The sequence below is a fragment of the Chiloscyllium punctatum genome, chromosome 12, assembly GCF_047496795.1.
Source record: "Chiloscyllium punctatum isolate Juve2018m chromosome 12, sChiPun1.3, whole genome shotgun sequence".
Classification (NCBI taxonomy): Eukaryota; Metazoa; Chordata; class Chondrichthyes; order Orectolobiformes; family Hemiscylliidae; genus Chiloscyllium; species Chiloscyllium punctatum.
In genome coordinates, this window is record NC_092750.1 from 36,756,337 (window position 1) to 36,776,088 (window position 19,752).

At 39.3% G+C, this 19,752-nt stretch overlaps 1 protein-coding gene across 3 annotated transcripts in view; it reads right to left on the minus strand.

The window, feature by feature from the left end:
• dennd6a (DENN/MADD domain containing 6A) overlaps positions 1 to 19,752 on the minus strand; it is a 107,548-nt gene that overhangs the window by 23,899 nt on the left and 63,897 nt on the right. For all 3 annotated transcript variants that reach the window (XM_072582382.1, XM_072582381.1, XM_072582380.1), the window contains 5 exons: positions 17,555 to 17,617; positions 11,104 to 11,159; positions 4,706 to 4,828; positions 1,958 to 2,053; positions 1,742 to 1,836 (listed from right to left, as the gene is read on the minus strand). In XM_072582382.1, coding sequence (XP_072438483.1) covers positions 1,742 to 1,836; positions 1,958 to 2,053; positions 4,706 to 4,828; positions 11,104 to 11,159; positions 17,555 to 17,617 — 433 coding nt within the window. The remainder of the gene's footprint in view (positions 1 to 1,741; positions 1,837 to 1,957; positions 2,054 to 4,705; positions 4,829 to 11,103; positions 11,160 to 17,554; positions 17,618 to 19,752) is intronic.

Sequence of the window (19,752 nt, forward strand, 5' to 3'; positions counted from 1 at the left end):
CCACCTCACCCCAGTTCCAAACTTCCAGCTCAGCACTGTCCCCATGACTTGTCCTACCTGCCTATCTTCTTTTCCGCCTATCTTCTTTTCCACCTATCCACTCCACCCTCCTCCCTGACCGATCACCTTCATCCCCTCCCCCACTCACCTATTGTACTCCATGCTACTTTCTCCCCACCCCCACCCCCACCCCCACCCTCCTCTAGCTTATCTCTCCACACTTTAGGCTCTCTACCTTTATTCCTGATGAAGGGCTTTTGCCCGAAACATCAATTTTACTGCTCCTCGGTTGCTGCCTGAACTGCTGTGCTCTTCCAGCACCACTAATCCAAAATCTGGTTTCCAGCATCTGCAGTCATTGTTTTTGACTTCCTGATCAGTTCTTTGCACCAAGTTCCCCCTCTGGATCTTATAGACAACTTGTTCTCAACATAACTAATTTTACATATTTCTTTCTCTCAGGCACAGAGTAGTTTGTGCTTTAGAATACAAAAAACAGATGGTGTTTTAAAACCCTGAATTGGTTTAGCTTTGAAGCTACAAAAAAAAAGGAACAGATCATTAAAGCAACGGTAAACAGTGTCTCTATAGTGTTCCACAACTGAGGAGTATAAGACAATTGATTTTCTCGCTGTGAAAGCTGAATATGGTTTATTTTATGTAAATAAATTCATCTTTGTTCTGAAACTGTCTCAACAGTAGGCTTTTCAGTGCATCTTTGTAACCAGGAGAATTCATGTTATAATGTCTAATATTTCAATTTATAGAGCAATCATTTTGATTACGGACAGATGAATCAGGTCATAGATTGAACACAGATATATGTCAATTAGTATATTTGCTAAGAAGAATATGAAAGTCGCTAATGATCTGGAAGGCAAACCATGGGGTTGGGGTAGAAGAAGAAGGACATTGGAGTATCAATAAGTTAATCACAAAGTTGTGCCATAGGTTAACTAAGCGATAAAGGCACATATATTCAAGGTATTATTCTAAAGCCTGAATAATCGTGAGAGATTTATATATAACTATCTTGTTTTTTAAAAAAGTTTTTGGATTTCAAAATAGGTGCAACTGGGTAAAAGGAAAGCACTGCAGATGCTGGAGATCTGCAACAAAAAGAAGTGGAGGAGAAACTCAGCAAGTCTCATAGCATCTGTGGAGAGAGAAACAGAAGTTAAATTTTAATTTGTCGTGACTCTTCAGACTTAAAACATGAATTTGTTTCTCTCTCTCAACTGATGCTGCTAGACCTATTGATGTTTCTCTAGCGATTTCAGTTTTTGTTTTAAATTCAAGAGGCTAGTGGTTACTCTGTGAAAGGTTTTCTTCCAGAACAGTGTTTTCAACCCAAAAATAGAGAACAGAGTTCTCAATAAACCTGTATTACGGAATGGTGTAATCTAAGTCTATGTCTTGGAATCTCCCATACTTCTGAAATATCAGACACTGTCATCATCAATGGTCAACAGGGTGACACTGATAGATGCATGGAAACAAATGAGCAAGGCCCCACCATTTCACTTTGTGCATAATGTTGCATAGGTTGCCCAGATGTGGAAATAGGAGCAAAATGAGGTGCGGTATTATCTTCATCAAAATTAAGTGGATGACAATGGAAAAGAATAAAAAATCCAGGACAGTGAAAAATTGTTAAATTTAGTACAACATTGATGAAAATATTTCTAAGAAAAGGTGAAAAAGTGAAATCTTAAAAGATATTGTTCAAGTACAAACTTACCTGCTGGCTTCATGTCCCCGATTCGGATGATGTGAGGCCAGTGTTGTAATGTTTTAGCAAAGAAAGGATTGGTCACTCCAAGAATCACAGATGGTCTACATAAACAAAAAAGTAACGAAATAGATTTTCTTAATATCAAAAAAATTTGTAGTTTTACAAGTCCTGAGCATTACAATTATGAAAGACATTGTGAAATTGACAAGACGTTGCACTCACGGGGCCTGTGTTCTGGTGGTGTATTCTTTAAATTCGCTGTCATGGATAGTAAAGTATGGCCTGAAATCGCTGCAGTATTTCAACGGGGAGACACAGCTGTGAAAGAGGCCACCAAATGAACTACTGAGAAGCACATTTTTACCTGGCAATTCGGCATGAAATCTTAATTATTGGATATAACTGTAACTCTATTAAAATGAACTGTTCTTTTATTGAAATTCAACAAATTTCATGACAACAGCTTAACCCCGACAAATAAAACTTGTGGCAAGTCAAAATGTAACATTTGTGAAGCACTTTTCAAAACAAAAATTAAGTTGAAACCAGTAAAAATAATTTTTAGAAACAAGTAGTAAATGTTCACCTTACTTAACAGACTCCAAATATAGTTTAAGAAATCAAAACATTTTTATCGTGCGCTGTTTTTGGACATTATTAGGAGGTTTCTAATTGCTCTTCCCTCTCTGCTAAACAATTTTTTTTGTTGAGTAGGCTTGTGTCAATGGAGAAGCACCAAATTACAATTGTGTGTCTTGTAATTAGAGTCATAGAGTTGAACAGCTTGGAAACAGACCCCTCGGTCCAACCCGTCCATGCCGACCAGATATCCCAACCCAATCTAGTCCCACTTGCCAGCAACCAGCCCATATCCCTCCAAACCCTTCCTATTCATATACCCATCCAAATGCCTTTTAAATGTTGAAATTGTACCAGCCTCCACCACTTCCTCTGGCAGCTCATTCCATACACATACCACCCTCTGTGTTAAATAGTTGCCCCTTAGGTCTCACTTATATCTTTCCCCTCTCACCCTAAGCCTATGTCCTCTCGTTCTGGACTCCCCGACCCCAGGAAAGAGACTTTGTCTATTTATCCTATCCATGCCCCTCAATTTTGTAAACCTCTAAGGTCACCCCTCAGCCTCAGACGCTCCAGGGAAAACAGCCCCAGCCTGTTCAGCCTCTCCCTATAGCTCAAATCCTCCAACCCTGGCAACCTCCTTGTAAATCTTTTCTGAACCCTTTCAAGTTTCATAACATCTTTCTGATAGGAAGGAGACCAGAATTGCACGCAATATTCCAACAGTGGCCTAACCAATGTCCTGTACAGCCACAACATCACCTCCCAACCCCTGTACTCAATACTCTGACCAGTAAAGGAAAGCATACCAAACGCCTTCTTCACTATCCTATCTACCTGCGACTCCACTTTCAAGGAGCTATGAACCTGCACTCCAAGGTCTCTTTGTTCAGCAACACTCCCATTAGTTTCCTCAAAAGTTAAAAATCACACAACAACAGGTTATAGTCCAACAAGTTTATTTGGGAATATTAGTTTTCAGAGCACTGCTCCTTCATCAGGTAAATAATGGGGCAGGATCATAAGACAGAGTTTATTGCAAAAGGTCAGTGTCATGCAATTAAAATGATCTCTTGAACCAACCTAGATTGCCATGAAGTATTTCATCTTTTAAAGTGGGTTGCAGGTTTCAGTTCTTTAATATGGTAAATCCCAGAACTTCTTTCAAGTCACATTCTTGAGATAAAATTTTATTAAAAAAAGTGACACCTCAGCTCAGACAATGTATTAAAGTTGTGAGGTTACAGTCTGTCTGTATCCCAACTTTGAGCCTGACTGGTTTTGTTTCCAAAGTCGGAATTTATAAAATGTTTTTTGGATTGACTGCCTGCAGATTGTGTGCTTTTTGGGCAAAAATAGAATGTATCTTCAAATACAATTCTGCAAATGCAAATTCACCCCACAGACTTGTCTGTGTGTGCGTGTGCATGTGAAGGAAAGGGAGTGTGAGTGTGTCAAAGTATAAGCCCATGGGTGTGGGTGTATGTGTGTATGTCTATAAATTCTGTGTCTTATAATCCTGCCCAAGAGTTGCCTGATGAAGGAGCAGCACTCAGAAAGCTAGTACTTACAAGTAAGCCTGTTGGACTATAACCTGGTGTTCTGTGATTGTTAACTTTGTTCACCACAGTCCAACAATGGTACCTCCACATAATTTCTTTAAAAGGGTTGAGCACTGTAAGATAAATATATTTTTACCTATACTGCAATCTTCTGTCCATGGACTTTAAAAAAATCACTTTTATATGGAATAGAAAAAAAAACTATTCAATTATGCCAAAATTTAAGCTAAATATTGTGGATGCTGGAAATTCCAAAAAAAAGGCAAACTTTTTAGTTCTTAAAGAAGAGTCATAATCAATTCAAAAATCCAACCCTGGCTCAGAAATGTTGATGGCCATGTGATAGTTTTTGCAGGGTAGATATGGCCATGTGTTGGGATCACGTGGAAATAATGATTCATCTGACAGCAGGAATTGCCCTGGAAACTGAAATGTCCTTGGGGCAATTACCCAATGTCTGGAACTATTCATTTAAGTTCATTAAAGGCAGAGATATGGGACGTTTCCAACTCATTTAAGGTAATATGTACTCAGGAAAAGAGAGGATTAAAAAATGACCCTATATCCAATGTAACTGTGAAACTGAACCACCAACCCATCACATCTGATACCCCTGGACCCTACCCCTCAACACCTCAATTCCTCCATTCTCCCAACCCAACCTTTCAAAACACCACACAACTGTCATCGTAAGGAACAATACAAAACCTGCATCATAGTGAAAGGTATATATAATGTTAAGTTCATTGAAAAGTCACAACAGTATATTACAAGAAAAGTCTGATATATCATTTGTAAAGTTTTATCAACAAAATGATTCCTTTACCAAACCAACGCCAGAACGGTTTCTGATGACTCAGCAGGTGATGGTGCCATAACAACAAGAGGTTCTCCTAGTAACACAAGTTCCCAAAGCATCTGAATGTGGAAGAAAATTGGGCAAAAACACCTGCAAATCAAAGTTAAAAATCATTATGAAATTGTATAAGCTACCCTAGTCTGACACGGTCATGAACTCGGAACAGATTTTAGAGAAACACAGAGCCGTAGAGTTACGGAGATGTACAGCATCAGACCCTTCAGTCCAACTCGTCCATGCCGACCAGATATCCCAACCCAATCTTGTCCCACCTGCCAGCACCCGGCCCATATCCCTCTAAACCCTTCCTATTCATATGCCCATCCAGATGCCTTTTAAACTAGCCTCCACCCCTTCCTCTGGCAGCTCAAGCCATACACGTACCACCTTCTGCTTGAAAATGTTGCCCCTCTCAGCCCAAAACCTATGCCCTCCAGTTCTGGACTCCCCTACCCCATGGTAGAGACTTTGTCTATTTATCCTATCCATGCCCCTCATAATTTTGTAAATCTTTTTAAGGTCACCCCTCAGCCTCCGATGGTCCAGGGAAAACAGCTCCAGCCTATTCAACCTCTCCATATAGCTCAAGTCCTCGAACCCTGGCAACATCCTTGTAAATCTTTTCTGAACCCTTTCACGTTTCACAACATCCTTCCGATAAGATGGAGACCAGAATTGCACGCAATATTCCAAAAGTGGCCTAACCAATGTCCTGTACAGCTGCAACATGACCTCCCAACTCCTGTACTCAATACTCTGACCAATAAAAGAAAGCAAACCAAACGTCTTCTTCACTAACCGATCTACTTTCAAGGAGTTATAAACCTGCGCTCCAAGGTCTCTTTGTTCAGCAACACTCTCTAGGACCTTACCATTAAGTGTATAAGTCCTGCTAAGATTTGCTTTCCCAAAATGCAGCACCTCGCATTTATCTGAATTAAACTCCATCTGCCACTTCTCAGCCCATTGGCCATCTGATCAAGATCCTGTTGTAACCATCTTTGCTGTCCACTATACCTCAAATTTTGGTGTCATTTGCAAAGTTATTAACTATACCTCCTATGTCCACATCCAAATCATTTATATAAATAATGAAAAATAGGGGACCCAGCACCGATCCCTGTGACACTCCACTGGTCACAGGCCTCCAGTCTGAAAAACAACCCTCCACCACCATCCTCTGTCTTTTACCTTTTAGGCAGTTCTGTATCCAAATGGCTCGTTCTCCCTATATTCCAGGAGATCTAACCTTACTAACCAATCTTCCATGGAGAATCTTTTGAACGCCTTACTGAAGTCCATACAGATCACATCTACCACTCTGCCCTCATCAATCCTCTTTGTTACTTCTTCAAAAACCTCAATCATGTTCATGAGACATGATTTCCCACGCACAAAGCCATGTTGACTATCCCGTATCAGTCCTTTCCTTTCCTTTCCAAATATTTGCACATCTGTCCCTCAGGATTCCCTCCAACAATTTGCCCACCACCGAAGTCAGGCTCACTGTCTATAGTTCCCTGGCTAGTCCTTACCACCTTTCTGAAATAATGGTACCACATTAACCAACCTCCAGTCTTCTGGCACTTCACCTGTGACTATCGATGATACAAATATCTCATCCCAGCAATCACTTCGCTAGCTTCCCACAGAGTTCTGGGTACACCTGATCAGGTCCTGGGGATTTATCCACGTGTGTTTCAAGACATCCAGCACTTCCATCTCTGTAATACAGACATTTTCAAGATGTCACCATCTATTTCCCTACATTCTATATCTTCCATGTCCTTCTCCACAGTAAACACTGATGCAAGGTACTTATTTAGGTACACATAGGCAGCCTTGCTGATTTTTGAGGGACCCTATTCACTCCCTAGTTACCCTTTTGTCCTGAATGTACTAGTAAAAACCCTTTAGATTCTCCTTAACCATATTTGCCAAAGCTATCTCATGTCCCCTTTTTTCCCTCCTGATCTCCCTCTTAAGTATACTCCTTTTGCTTTTATACTGTAAGGATTCATTCAATCTCTCCTGTCCATATGTGACATATGCTTCTTTCTTTATCTTAACCAAACCCTCAATTTCTTTAGTCATCCAGCATTCCCTATACCTACCAGCCTTTCCTTTCACCCTAACAGGAATATACTGTCTCCTGACTCTTGTTATCTCATTTCTGAAGACTTCCCATTTTCCAGCCGTCCCTTTACCTGTGAGCATCTGATCCCAATCAGCTTTTGAAAGTGCTTGCCTAATACTGTCAAAATTAGCCTTCCTCCAACTTAGAACTTCAACTGTAGATCTGGTCTTTCCTTTTCATCACTGTTTTAAAACTAATAGAATTATGGTCGCTGGCCCCAAAGTGCTCCCCCACTGACAACTCAGTCACCTGCTCAGCCTTATTTGTCAAGAGTAGGTCAAGTTTTGCGCCTTTCTCGTAGGTACATCCACATACTGAATCAGAAAATTTTCTTGTACACACTTAAATTCCTCTCCATCTGAACTTAGTCCCAGGTTTTGTTTGCAAAGTTAACATCCCCTATCATAACCACACTATTATTCTTACAGATAACTGAAATCTCCTTACAAATATGTTTCTCAATTTCCCACTGACTATTAGAGGGCCTATAATACAATCCCAATAAGGTGATCATCCCTTTCTTATTCCTCAATTCCACCCAAATAACTTCCCTGGATGTATTTCCAGGAATATCCTCCCTAAGTACAGCTGTAATGCTACCCCTCATCAAAAATGCTACTCCCCCTCCTCTCTTGCTTCCCTTTCTATCCTTCCTGTAGCATATGTATCCTGGAACATTAATCTGCCAGTCCTGTCCATCCCTGAGCCACATTTCTGTAACTGCTATGATATCCCAGTCCCATGTTCCTAACCATGCCCTGAATTTATCTGCCTTCTCTGTTCGGCCTCTTGCATTGAAATAAATGCAGTTCAATTTATCAGGGAGGCAAAAGTGAGAACTGCAGATGCTGGAAACCAGAGTTTAGATCAGAGTAGTGATGGAAAAGCACAGCAGGTCAGGCAGCATCCGAGGAGCAGGAAAATCGACGTTTTGGGCAAAAGTCCCTCATCAGGAATGGAGGCAGGGAGCCTCCAGGGTGGAGAGATGGTGATCCAAAAAAGTTCAATTTATCAGTCCTACCTTGTTTGCTTCGTCCCTGCCTGCCCTGTCTGTTTGACTTGTTTCTTCTCTCAACTGTACCAGTCTCAGATTGATCTCTTTCCTATCTCCCTGGATCCCACCCTCCCCTCACCTTACTATTTTAAATCTTTCCGAGCAGCTCTCACAAATCTCCCTGCCAGTATATTAGTCCCTTCCAATTCAGGTGCAGTCCATCCTTCTTGTACAGGTCACTTCTACCTCAGAAGAGATTCCAATGATCCAAAATGCAAATCCTTCTCCCATACACCAGCTCCTCAGCCACGCATTCATCTGTTCTCTCCTTCTATTCCTGCCCTCACTAGCTCATAGCACTGGGAGTAATCCAGATATTCCTACCCTCGAGGACTTCCTTTTTAAATTCCTGTCTAACTTTTTATATTGTCCCTTCAGAAGCTCATCCTTTTCACTTCCTATGTTGTTGGTTCCAATGTATACAATGACCTCCTGCTGGTCCCTCTCCCCTTTGAGAACATTCTGCACCGTCTCTGAGATATCTTTGGTCCTGGCACTAGGGAGGCAACACACCATTCTGATTTTTCGCTGCTGGCCACAGAAACATCTGTCTGTACCTCTGACTAGACAGTCCCCTAACACAGTCGATTGCTTGGAACCTGATGTACCCCTCATTACATTAGAGCCAGTCTCAATCCCAGACACTTGGCTGTTCGTGCTACATTCTCCTGAAAATCCATCACCCTCTACATTTTCCAAAACATAATACTTGCTTGAAATGGGGATAGCCACAGAAGACTCCTTCCTGTACTTTCTTTTTGTTAACCCATCCACCTGACTGAATTTGCGGCTTTTCTCCCTTCCTATAACTGCCATCCATCACACACCCTAGCTCTTGTAAATTCCTCACTGCCTCTAACTGTTGCTCCAACCAATCTATTCGATATGACAGGATTCGCAACCAATGACATTTATTGCAGATATAATCCTCAGTAACACGTAAAGTCTCTCGAAACTCCCACATCCATCAAGAAGAGCATATCACTCTACTAAAGGTGAGTCACTATTTCCAATCTACAGACCCAGAAAATAGCATTATCATATTGCTCTACAAAACACTGCTGCAGGCTAACTTAATACTTATGGCTTATATTTTTAAAATGTAATCAACAGACATATCCCAATAAATATAATCAACAAATAACCCACTCTCCTCACTATTGTAGATTTACATCAAGGCTATACCTAATACGCTGTGGCCTCTCCCAAACAACTTCCTCCAAAATCAGTTGTAAATTTTGCTGTTTGTTAAGTTTTCCTACACACACTCCAATGTCCAGCAATACATTAATTCACACAGCAAAGGCAGTAACTGCGCAGATTCACTGCTGTGTTTGTTAACGGTGTAGGTTTCTTTCTCTTTCTCCTTTACAGGCCATGTGCTCACTGCCTTTGTTTGTCTTTCTCGCTTTTAAAAGTGCCATTGTTTTGACTTGTTTTTTCTCCAAAGTTCCAAAAACAATTGCAAAAGTATATAAAAAACAGTAATTGCTGCTCCTGGAACTCGACGAAATCACTTCCAACACCAAAAATACCTTAAAAAAAAAGAGTTTTTACAGCTAAAACTTTTCTCATCCCCCATCTTGGCTTACCCAGAATCCTCGAGGAAGACAGGTTGGCAAATCTATTCTCACCTTTCTGCTAAGGCTATATCTGAAATGTACTCCAAGAAAGTAATTGAGTGGATAATTAGTCATCCTTTACCCATCTTCCCCATAGAGGAAACATTACAAAGTGTTTCCCTGTCAAAATATCAAGATTGTGCACTCAACATTGGCATAAATATGATTGAAATCCCACATTCAAATCCACTTTCTTAAATAATTCACAAGTTATTAATTTTAAATTGGTTCTCTTATAGTGTGAATTATCTTTTGGACTAAAAGTTGTTCTTCTGTAACACGACGGTTGCATTCTTGTGCAACTCAGTGTTATAGAAAAATTGCACTTTAGAAACAGCGCTTAAAGTGTTGGCAATGTAATTGTGTCACAGCCAACAACACATTTTAAAAGATTGCACTTTAGGAACAATGTTCCCAATTCATCAATCGTGTTAAAGCAAATGCACATTAGCGAAACGCATGTTATAACAGAACGACCTGTATTACAAGAGTGACAGTACAAATATTTTATGTTACATCTATACACATCCAAAAACATTAGCAGAGCAGCCTATATTCTAGCTCTCTTTATGACACATTCAACTTTCAGTCACACTTTATCCTTTGCATGTGAATGGTCTCATGTATTTCTGTACCTCTTGGCTTGATTATCTGACTGTGTTCCTTTTTAAACATAACTCCAATTCACTTTAAAGTTTTACAATTGATACCAGCAGGAAAATCAAGTTCTGGAATTTAACATAATGATTTAATCTCACCAATTAATTTTGGTCATGACCTATAACATAATTCTATCCTGAGTGTCACCAATTAATTTTGTTATGAAGCATGTACACAGATATGTAATTAACTATTTCTTCATTTAGTTCAAAACAGGTGTGTGGGTACACCCATGATGCCGTTCAGAATTCCAGAACTGTGATCTAGAAATAGTGGAGAACCATAATAAATGTCCCAGTCAAAATGGTACGTGACTTAGAGGGAGCGTTCCTACTAATTTTGTTTATCTATATGGATCTCTGAGGTCCATGTGTAGGAGCAATTTCAGGAAACACAAGTTAATGCTGTTAACAGGGTCAACATCCTGAACACAGACCCTCAAAGTGGTTGGTCACCTTAACGTCTTTTAATTAACTGAATGATTTCATCTGTTTATTTATTTTTTAACAAATTTTTTTTTACTTAACCAACAATTCTTATACTATTTTAAAACCTATGAATAAAATAGACAGTAACCACTTAAAAATGCTCACCAAACAGCTAGCCTCTTTCCTGTAGCAGACTAAGAAATAATTCCTGGAGGGACAAAGTCAAAAAAAGCAAAGCATTGGAGAAACACTTTCCCCTCCTCATCTAACTTCCCTAATCACTGATCTCCAAGTATTCTTAAATACTTAAGTATCTGTACCTACAATGGTGCCATAAGTGGCGACATTGCAAACTTTTCACAACACTCATTTGAGTACGTGGCAATGAAGCAAATTCGATTCAATTCAATTCTGCAAAATGAAATTCTAATTCTCATTCATCAATGAATGTCTGTACTCCTTACCTGAACAGGTCTACTTCATGAATATTAGGGAGTGCAAAAGAGACTTGTGTATCAATCTATAAGAACAAAAACAATCACAATAAAATTGCAGTAAGGTTCAGCAGGGACTCTGAATTCACACAGAGTAGGGTGGACAATCTTGTGGCATGTATGCTGACAACATTAACATTTCTACTCCTTGTTAAAACTAACTTTAAAAAACCTCAATGAAATGCACAATTCCTCAAAGTAAATGATTTAGTATTTTTGAAAATTTGTTGTTTGGTGCGTTATATTTATTTCACATCATTGTAATAGAAAGAAAAATACACTTCTACTGTGTTTTAGGTTCAAAGTACTTAATCTTTGAGAAAAATGAGAAAGAAAGACTTCATTGCTTCATCTTACGCATAGAAACTAGTGAAATACATTATGGCACAATGCCACCACTGGGGTTAGGCCTGGGCAGTGGACAAGAAGATGACGCAACTTCCGTCTACCATCGTAAAAAATGATTTAATGCCATTTGGGTTATGGATTTACAGAATCCTAATTTACTAAAGGAGCAGCTTCAGTCAATATCAAACAAAATTTACATGAGTTAACAGCTGTAAATGAATAGAATTAACACTCATTTTGCTTTCATGAACATCGCCATTTCAGTGAAATATTACAGTTGGCAAAAATAAACATTTCCCCAGTGGTTCAGCCAGTTTAGTGAATGACCAGATAAGCCAAACAGACTTGGAAGCTCTCAATTTTGATGATTTGAAGGTGCCAGTGTTAGACTGGTGTGGACAAAGTTAAAAATCACACAACACCAAATTATAGTCCAACAGATTTATTTGGAAGCACTAGCTTTTGGAGCACTGCTCCTTCATCAGGTGGTTGTGAAGTATAAGATCGTAAGACACAAGGTTAATAGCAAAAAAAGACCTGGATTGTTTGTGAAGTCTCTCGTCTTTTAGAATGAACATGTTGTTTCAGTTCTTTCATATGTAAATCCCAGGACTTTAAAATTACATTCTCAAGTGAACTTTAACAATTGGTGTCATGTCAGCCCAGGTAATGCCTCGAAGGTGTGAGGTGCCCTGTGTGAGGCTGTCTGTGCCCCAATGTTCAGACTGATTCTAATCTAAAAAAGGGATTTATAGAATTTAAATGGATTCATGCAGTTTTGAGCAAAATAAAATGTTATTCTGCAAGTACAAATTCACCCCACAAACTTATACGTAAGAATGTGCACATCTGGATGTGAGTGTGGGGGGGTATGAGTGACTGTGAGGGCGTGAGGGCATGAGGGAGTGAGGGAGTGAGGGAGTGAGAGAGAGTGTGTGTGTGTCTCAGTGTGAGTGTCAAAGGTTATAAGTCTGTAAGAGGGTGTGTGAGAGTGTGGGTGTGTATGTGTGAGCGTATGAGAGAGAGCTTGTGTATGAGAGAGAGTTGGCCTGAATGTATGGGTCTGTAGGTGTGTGTCACTTTGTATTGTTGCCTGTCCTGAAGTACGCCTTGGAGGATGGTCACCTGAAGGTCTGAGGTCGAATATCCCGGGAACACTCACCTTTCAGATTTGCAACAGTCAACAGACAGGAGAGACTTAACAAACAAGCTAGGTCTTTTTCAATATATAATTTCAGTTACATCATACTGGAAACTTCTACGTCTTACGATCTTATATTCCACAACCACCTGATGAAGGAGCAGCGCTGTGAAAGCTGGTGCTTCCAAATAAACCTGTTGGACTATAACCTAGTGTTGTGTAATTTTTAATTCAATTTTGATTACTGTTCTATGGCCAGTTTGATTAGTTGAACGAGGGCAGCAGTTAGATTACTGCAACTTGTCTCAGTGCTTTAAGTTAGGAGGGAAAACCAATCTAACCAGGATTCCCACTCCTAAATGCTATCCAGTGCTGCCAGTTGGAAAATTGCTGATGTGGAATCAGAGGAACACTGGTTTAATTTTAAATAAAACAAACAAGTTTAAATATTCTGCCAAGTTGAATAACTTGATAATATTCACATTCAAGACTCACATTTGGGAAAAATATTGGGAGTCCAGCAAGCAATGCAATGAATCAGTGGAGTTGAAATTGATAAGTATTATGCTTATTGCTATAGATAAAGAATATTATCACAGCATAAGAAAAGGCAGCCACAGTAAGCTATTTGCCCTGAGTCTTCTGTCATTCAACAAGAATGAGTCTGATTATAATATCATAAGAAAGAGGAGCAGAATTAGGCCATTTGACCCATCAAGTCTGCTCCACTATTCGATCATGGCTGACATGTTTCTCAACCACATTCTCCTGCCTTCTCCCTATAACCCTTGATCCCCTTAAGAACTTATCTATCTCTGTCTTAATACACTCAATGACTTGGCCTCCACAGCCCTTTGGGGAAACGAGTTCCTCAGATTTAGCACCCTCTGGTTGAAGAAATTCCTCCTCATCTCAGTTCTAAAGAATCAATCTCTTCACTCTGAGGCTGTACTCTCATGTCCATCTTTTCTACCACTGGAAACATCTTCCCCAAATCAACTCTCTTCAGATCTCAGTATTGTTTAAATTTTAATGAGATTCAGCTGCATCCTTCTAAACTCAATCCAGCACAGACTCAGTAGTCAACTACTCCTCATCTGACAAGCCCTTCATCCAAGAGATCATTCTTGCAAACTTTCTCTGGACTCCCTTCCATGCCAGTACACTCTTCCTTAGATACAGTGCTCAAAACTGTTGAAAATGCTCCAAATGCAGTCTGACCAGAGCCTCAGTAGTATATACCTACTCTTGTGTTCCAGCCCTCTCAAAATGATTGCATTCCTAATTGTCAACTGAATCGGCATATTAACTTTAAGAGGATCCTGAACTAGGCTTCCAAGTTGCAATGTGCTTCAGATTTACGAAGCCTTTCCCCATTTAGAAAATAGTCTATGCCTCTGTTCTTCATACCAAAGTGCACAACCTCATACTTGCCCAGATTGTATTCCATCTAGCATATTTTTGCCCACTATCCTAGCCTATCCTGCTGCAGCCTCCCCACTTCCTCATCCCTATCTGTCCCATACAATGTGAATAGTTGTGATCCCAACAGTGAATCCTGTGGAACTCCACTAGTCATTGACAGTCATCCTGAAAAGGACTCCTTTATCCCTATTCTCTGCTTTCTGTCAGTCAACAAATCCTCTATCCATGTTAGTACCTTGTCCCTAACACCATGGGCTTTTATCTCATTTAGCAGCCTCCTGTGTGGCATCTTGTCAAACACTTTCTGGAAATTCACATAGATCATGTCCACTGGCTCTTTGTCTGTGAAAAAAAAATTTGCTTGTTACCTCTACAAAGAATTCTAATTTGTCAGGCATGATCTCTTCTTGATGAAGCCATGCTGATTCAGCCCTGTTCTAAAATGCACTTCCAAGTAATCTGCAATCTCATCCTTAACAGACTCTAAAAACATACCAAAGTCAAGGGAACCAACTTATAGTTTCCTGTCTCTGCCTCTTTCCCTTCTTGCATAAAAGGTATTATATTAGCTATTTTCCAGTTGTCTGAAATCCCAGTGACTAGTGATTTCTGAAAGATCACCACTAATGCCTCTAAATCTCTTCAGCTATCTCCTCCAGAACTCTGGATATAGTCCATCTGGTCTGGGTCATATACACACGGTCAGATGTTTTAGCTTCCCTAGCACCTTCTCCTTGGTAATGGCGATTACACTGACTCTCGAAGTTATGGTGTGCTGTGAAAACTTTGCTCCATTTCTTTGTTCCCTATTACTACTTATCCAGCCTCATTTTCCAGTGATCCAGTGGCCACTCTTGCTTCTCTCTTATCCTTTTGGATTTCTAAAACAACTTTTGCAATTTTCTTTTATATTACTAGCTAGCTTATTCTCATATTTCATCTGCTCTCACTTTATTGATTGTTTTATATCCTCTGCTGGTTTTTAAAAGGCCTCTCAATCCCCTGGCTTCCCACAAAGCTTTACCACATTTTATGCTTTTTCTTTTGATTTTATATGGGCACTGACTTCAGTTGTCAGCTCTAGTTGTAGCCTTACCCCTCTTTCCTGCCTATCTGTCATGACCCTTGACTCCTTTGATAAAATATGTCTGTTTAAACTTTGAATATATTTAATGACCCAGCCTCCACTGGTCTTTGGGGAAGAACTACAAAGATTAATGACAGAGAAGAATTTCTCTTTATTTTTATCTAAAAATTGGAGAACCCTCAAGACTTTGTCCTGAGTTTCAATTAAGCAGTGGGACTACCTGTACCCAATCTGCACTAACAATAGTCCTGTTGCTAAATTATTTCTTCAAAACAATTGTTCTGGATGTATAAGATACCAATGCCTACTGAAGAACCATTTGGTGAAATTAGTTACGAATGTTAGGATTTTAATGGTGCTTGGAACAAAGAACAATATACCACAGGAAGAGGCCCTATGGCCCTCCAAGCCTATGCCAACATATTTTTCCCTTCCAGACTAAAACTGACAGGATCTGTATCCCTCTACTCTCTTCCTATTCATATATTCGACCAGGTGCTTCTTGAATGCTGCTATTGTGTCTGCTTCCACCACTTCCTCTGGCAGCACATTGTTATATGCCTTTTTTTTACTATCTTATCGACCTGCACTGCTGCCTTCAGAAATCTGTGGACCTGAACACCTGATGCCTCTGCATATCAATTCTCCTAAGGGTTCTGCCATTTACTGTGTAATTTCTACCTGTACTTGACTTTCTGAAATGCATCATCTCACATTTGTCTGCATTAAACTCCATCTTCCATTTATCTGTCCATGCCTCCAACTGATCTATATCCTGCTGTATCCTCTGACAATCCTCCTCACTGTCCACAATTCCACCAATCTTTGTATTGTCCACAAATTTACTAATTAGACCAGGTACATTTTTCACCAAATCATTTATGTAGGCAACGAACAGCAGAGGTCCCAACACTGATCTCTGTGAAACGCCACTAGTCAAACCCCCCCATTCCAAAAAGCATCCTTCCACCACTACCCTCTGTCTCCTATGACTAAGGCAGTTTTGTGTCCATCTTGCCAGCTCACCTCGTTACCATGTGACTTCACCTTTTGTACGAGTATGCCATGAGGGACTTTGTAAAAAGGGTTTACTGAAGTCCATGAAGACAACATCAACTGTTTTTCCCTCATCAATCATCTTCAACCTCCTCAAAAACATTGATCAAGTTAGTGAGGCACAACTTCCCAACTCAAAACCATGCTAACCTTCGCTAATAAGCCCATCTGCTTCTAACTGCATACAGATCTTGTCCCCGAGAATATTTTTCAATAATTTCCCGACCAGCAAAGGGAGGCTCACAGACTTGTAATTTTCTGGATTATCTCTGCTACCCTTCTTAACCAATGGTACAACATTCTTGAAGAAGAGCTTATGGTCGAAATGTTGACTCTCCTGCTCCTTGGATGCTATCTGACCAGCTGTGATTTTCCAGCACCACACTTTTTGACTGATCTCCAGCATCTGCAGTCCTCATTTTCTCCTAATGGTACAACATTGGCTATTCTCCAGTCTTCTGTATCCTCTTTAGCCACAGGTGAGGTCCCAAAGATGTCATTAAATGCTCCAATTTGCTCTCTTGTCTCCCTCAATATTCTGGGCTACATCCCATCAGGACCCAGGGACTTATCTATCTTAATACTTTTTCAAATGAACAACACCTCTTCCTTTTTAGTAGCAACTTGGCTTAGAAATTCAACACTCCCTTTCCTGAAATCATTCAATTCCTTCTCTTTTGGCAAATACTGACACAAAGTATTCATTCAGGACCTCACCTACCTCTTCTGGCTTCACATAGATCCCCACCTTTGTCTTTGAGTGGGCCAACCCTATGCCTGATTACCCTCTTGCTTTTTGTATATGTATAAAAAGCCTTTGGATTCTCCTTAATCCTGTTTACTAATGACTTTTCATGACACCTTTTCACCCTTCTAATTCCTTGTTTAAGTTCTTTTCTACTTTCCTTATATACTTCAAGGACTTCATCAATTCCCATCCTCCTAGACCTTAGGTATGCTTCTTTTTACTTTTAATGGTTATCAACTCCAGATAATGAAAATAAAAAATGAATAAGCATGCAACATTTATATGCATATTTTACTTGCTGTCATTTTTAAACGGTGGCAGGAGAAATAGGATATGAAACTACTTCCAATATAACCAGGAAGTAGGTGGGTTGCAAGAACTGGCGAGAGTTTTCTACCTCCTAAAGCAAAATCACAACACACTACAATAGAAATATACTAATTTCACCAAATATAAAACTCTTAATATAATTGTAAGGAGGGCATTAATCAGGCCATTTTTCTCTATCAAAGTGCCATATCACTGACTTCAAAACTTCAAATTAGCATAATTTATGTCTATGACAAAAATCAGGTTTAACCTCTGGTATAATGAGCAAACATCCTGTAATATTTACCTCATCTTCAGACTGTATTATCTGGGTTGCACCAGGTTTATCTTGCAAAGTAGGAATTCTAACCTGTTATTAATCAGGAATAAAAGACAAAATGTTTGATGAATGCATTATTAACCCAAGAACGACATAATTTACTTTACATTTAGTGAAAGACAAATTTCACTGTAAACATGTTTGACATGTAAACTTTAAACAAAAAGAGCAATAGGGAGAAAAGAATCTGCTCCATCAAGCCTGCTTCATAACGTCATATTAGAGTCATGACCTTTCAACCCCACCCCTATTTTGTTCACTCATGAGGAGCCATGTAATCTGCTGGAATCAGCAAGGACAAAGCTTCAATACAGATTCTAGGTTTACTCAACCGGTGGAGAGAATTTTTGGAAGTCTACCTCTCTCTATTCAACTCAAAGTTCTCAAAAAGAATCCAATGAGACCAGTTTTTTTACTTTAAAATTGAAAGCTGCTGAAACTAAGATACCATTAGGAGCAGACAGATTGGGGGAAGGCACAGACACAAAGAAGGAAATCCAAACAATTATAAGATGCATTCTTGAGTTGGTTGGAAGATTAAAAGGAACTGATATATACAATAAAAGGGAGGGCATGTTTATATTAGGTCATGTGAATATATGAAAACAGAGGAGAAGGAGAATATCACAAAAGAAAAAGTCTTAAAAAATACAATTGAAGAAAAAGGTATTTTAAGTTGTCATTGGGTTTTTGGAGAGATGGATCCCCATGTGCACAATTGTAAAATAATCATTGTTTACTCTATTTAGAGATGTTATACATTATACGTTATACATCCAACAAGATTTTGAAATTAGCAATTCAGCACCAAATCTTTTCAAGGCATCTATATCACCCACCAGGAGTTCAAAAGATGGGACACACAAATCTAAATGAAGCCTAAGCAAAGTCTTGTGTCGGCAACTATTGTGCTTTATGTTTTATATTGAATTGCGAAGGAATAAGAATAGTATATGGGCTTCTGTTATAGTCTCATGATACTCATTGTGAAACGTTTGAGTTTGGGGTGGCACAGTGGTTAGTACTGTTACCTCAGCGTCTAAGACTTGGATTCAATTTCAGCCTTAGGCAACTGCCTGTAAGTTTGCACACATTCTCCCTGCATCTTTGTGGGTTTTCTCCAATTGGTCCGCTTTCCTCACAAAGTCCAAAGATGCGTAGGTTGTCCATGCTAAATTCCCATTGTGTCCAGGAATGTGCAGACAAGCTGGGTTAGCTATGATAAATGCAGCATAACAGGGTTAGGGTTGGGGTGTGGCTCTGCATCTTCAGAGGGTAATACAGACTCAAATAGGCCAAATGGCCTCTATCTGCACTGTAGGGATTCTACAATTCTGAGTAACAATGGGTTCAAACCAATTTAACAAATATCAGCCTTGTATGATATATATCTGTTTGCAGTTTGCATCAACATGCAAAACACATTTACTTATGTTAAAAATATGAAGTGCTCCTTACTCTCAATCTAACTAGATTGGATTCCAGTTTTTTGTCTTTTACCTAAACTTCCATTATCAGCATAGTTCTGCATATTTCAAACTGTGAGGAGCAATCCCCCTGATTTCCATGAGACTCCACTGATAACAAAACAGAGTACTACCATTGTCATGCTGTTACAACAATGCAAGACATTCTGCTCCTCAAAACTACATGATACCAATCAAAAACACATTTTGTGGCACCTTCCTAAACCCTTTTTGAAAAGATTAGTATTTTTTGATTCTGTGTTCAACTTGCCTATATTTGAAGTATCTTTTTGATGACTGGGTAACTTTTAAAAATAAATATTGCTACATTAATTTTCTAGCTCATGACAACAATCTGTGACAGAAACCAGATGTTCAGTACTGTATTTAACTGAAGGTGTCAGTAAGCATGTACTCATTTGTGTCAAAAGTCAAACTTATAAAACAAATTAGATCAACTTTGATAACCCTTCTCTTTTTTCCCTCCCCCATTTTTGTCTGAATTGTGAGCCTTGACAAAATAATGAAATGGAACAATCAGAAGAAATTACTGGTCCAAATACTATAAAGAAATGAAATTACAATATTCACAGCTGATGTGTTAATTACAGTAGCAATATACTGACATTAAGTTTGCTCCCTTAAAGTCAGTAATTTTTTTTCTGCATTGTAAGTTAAATATTAAAATTCATCTATTTA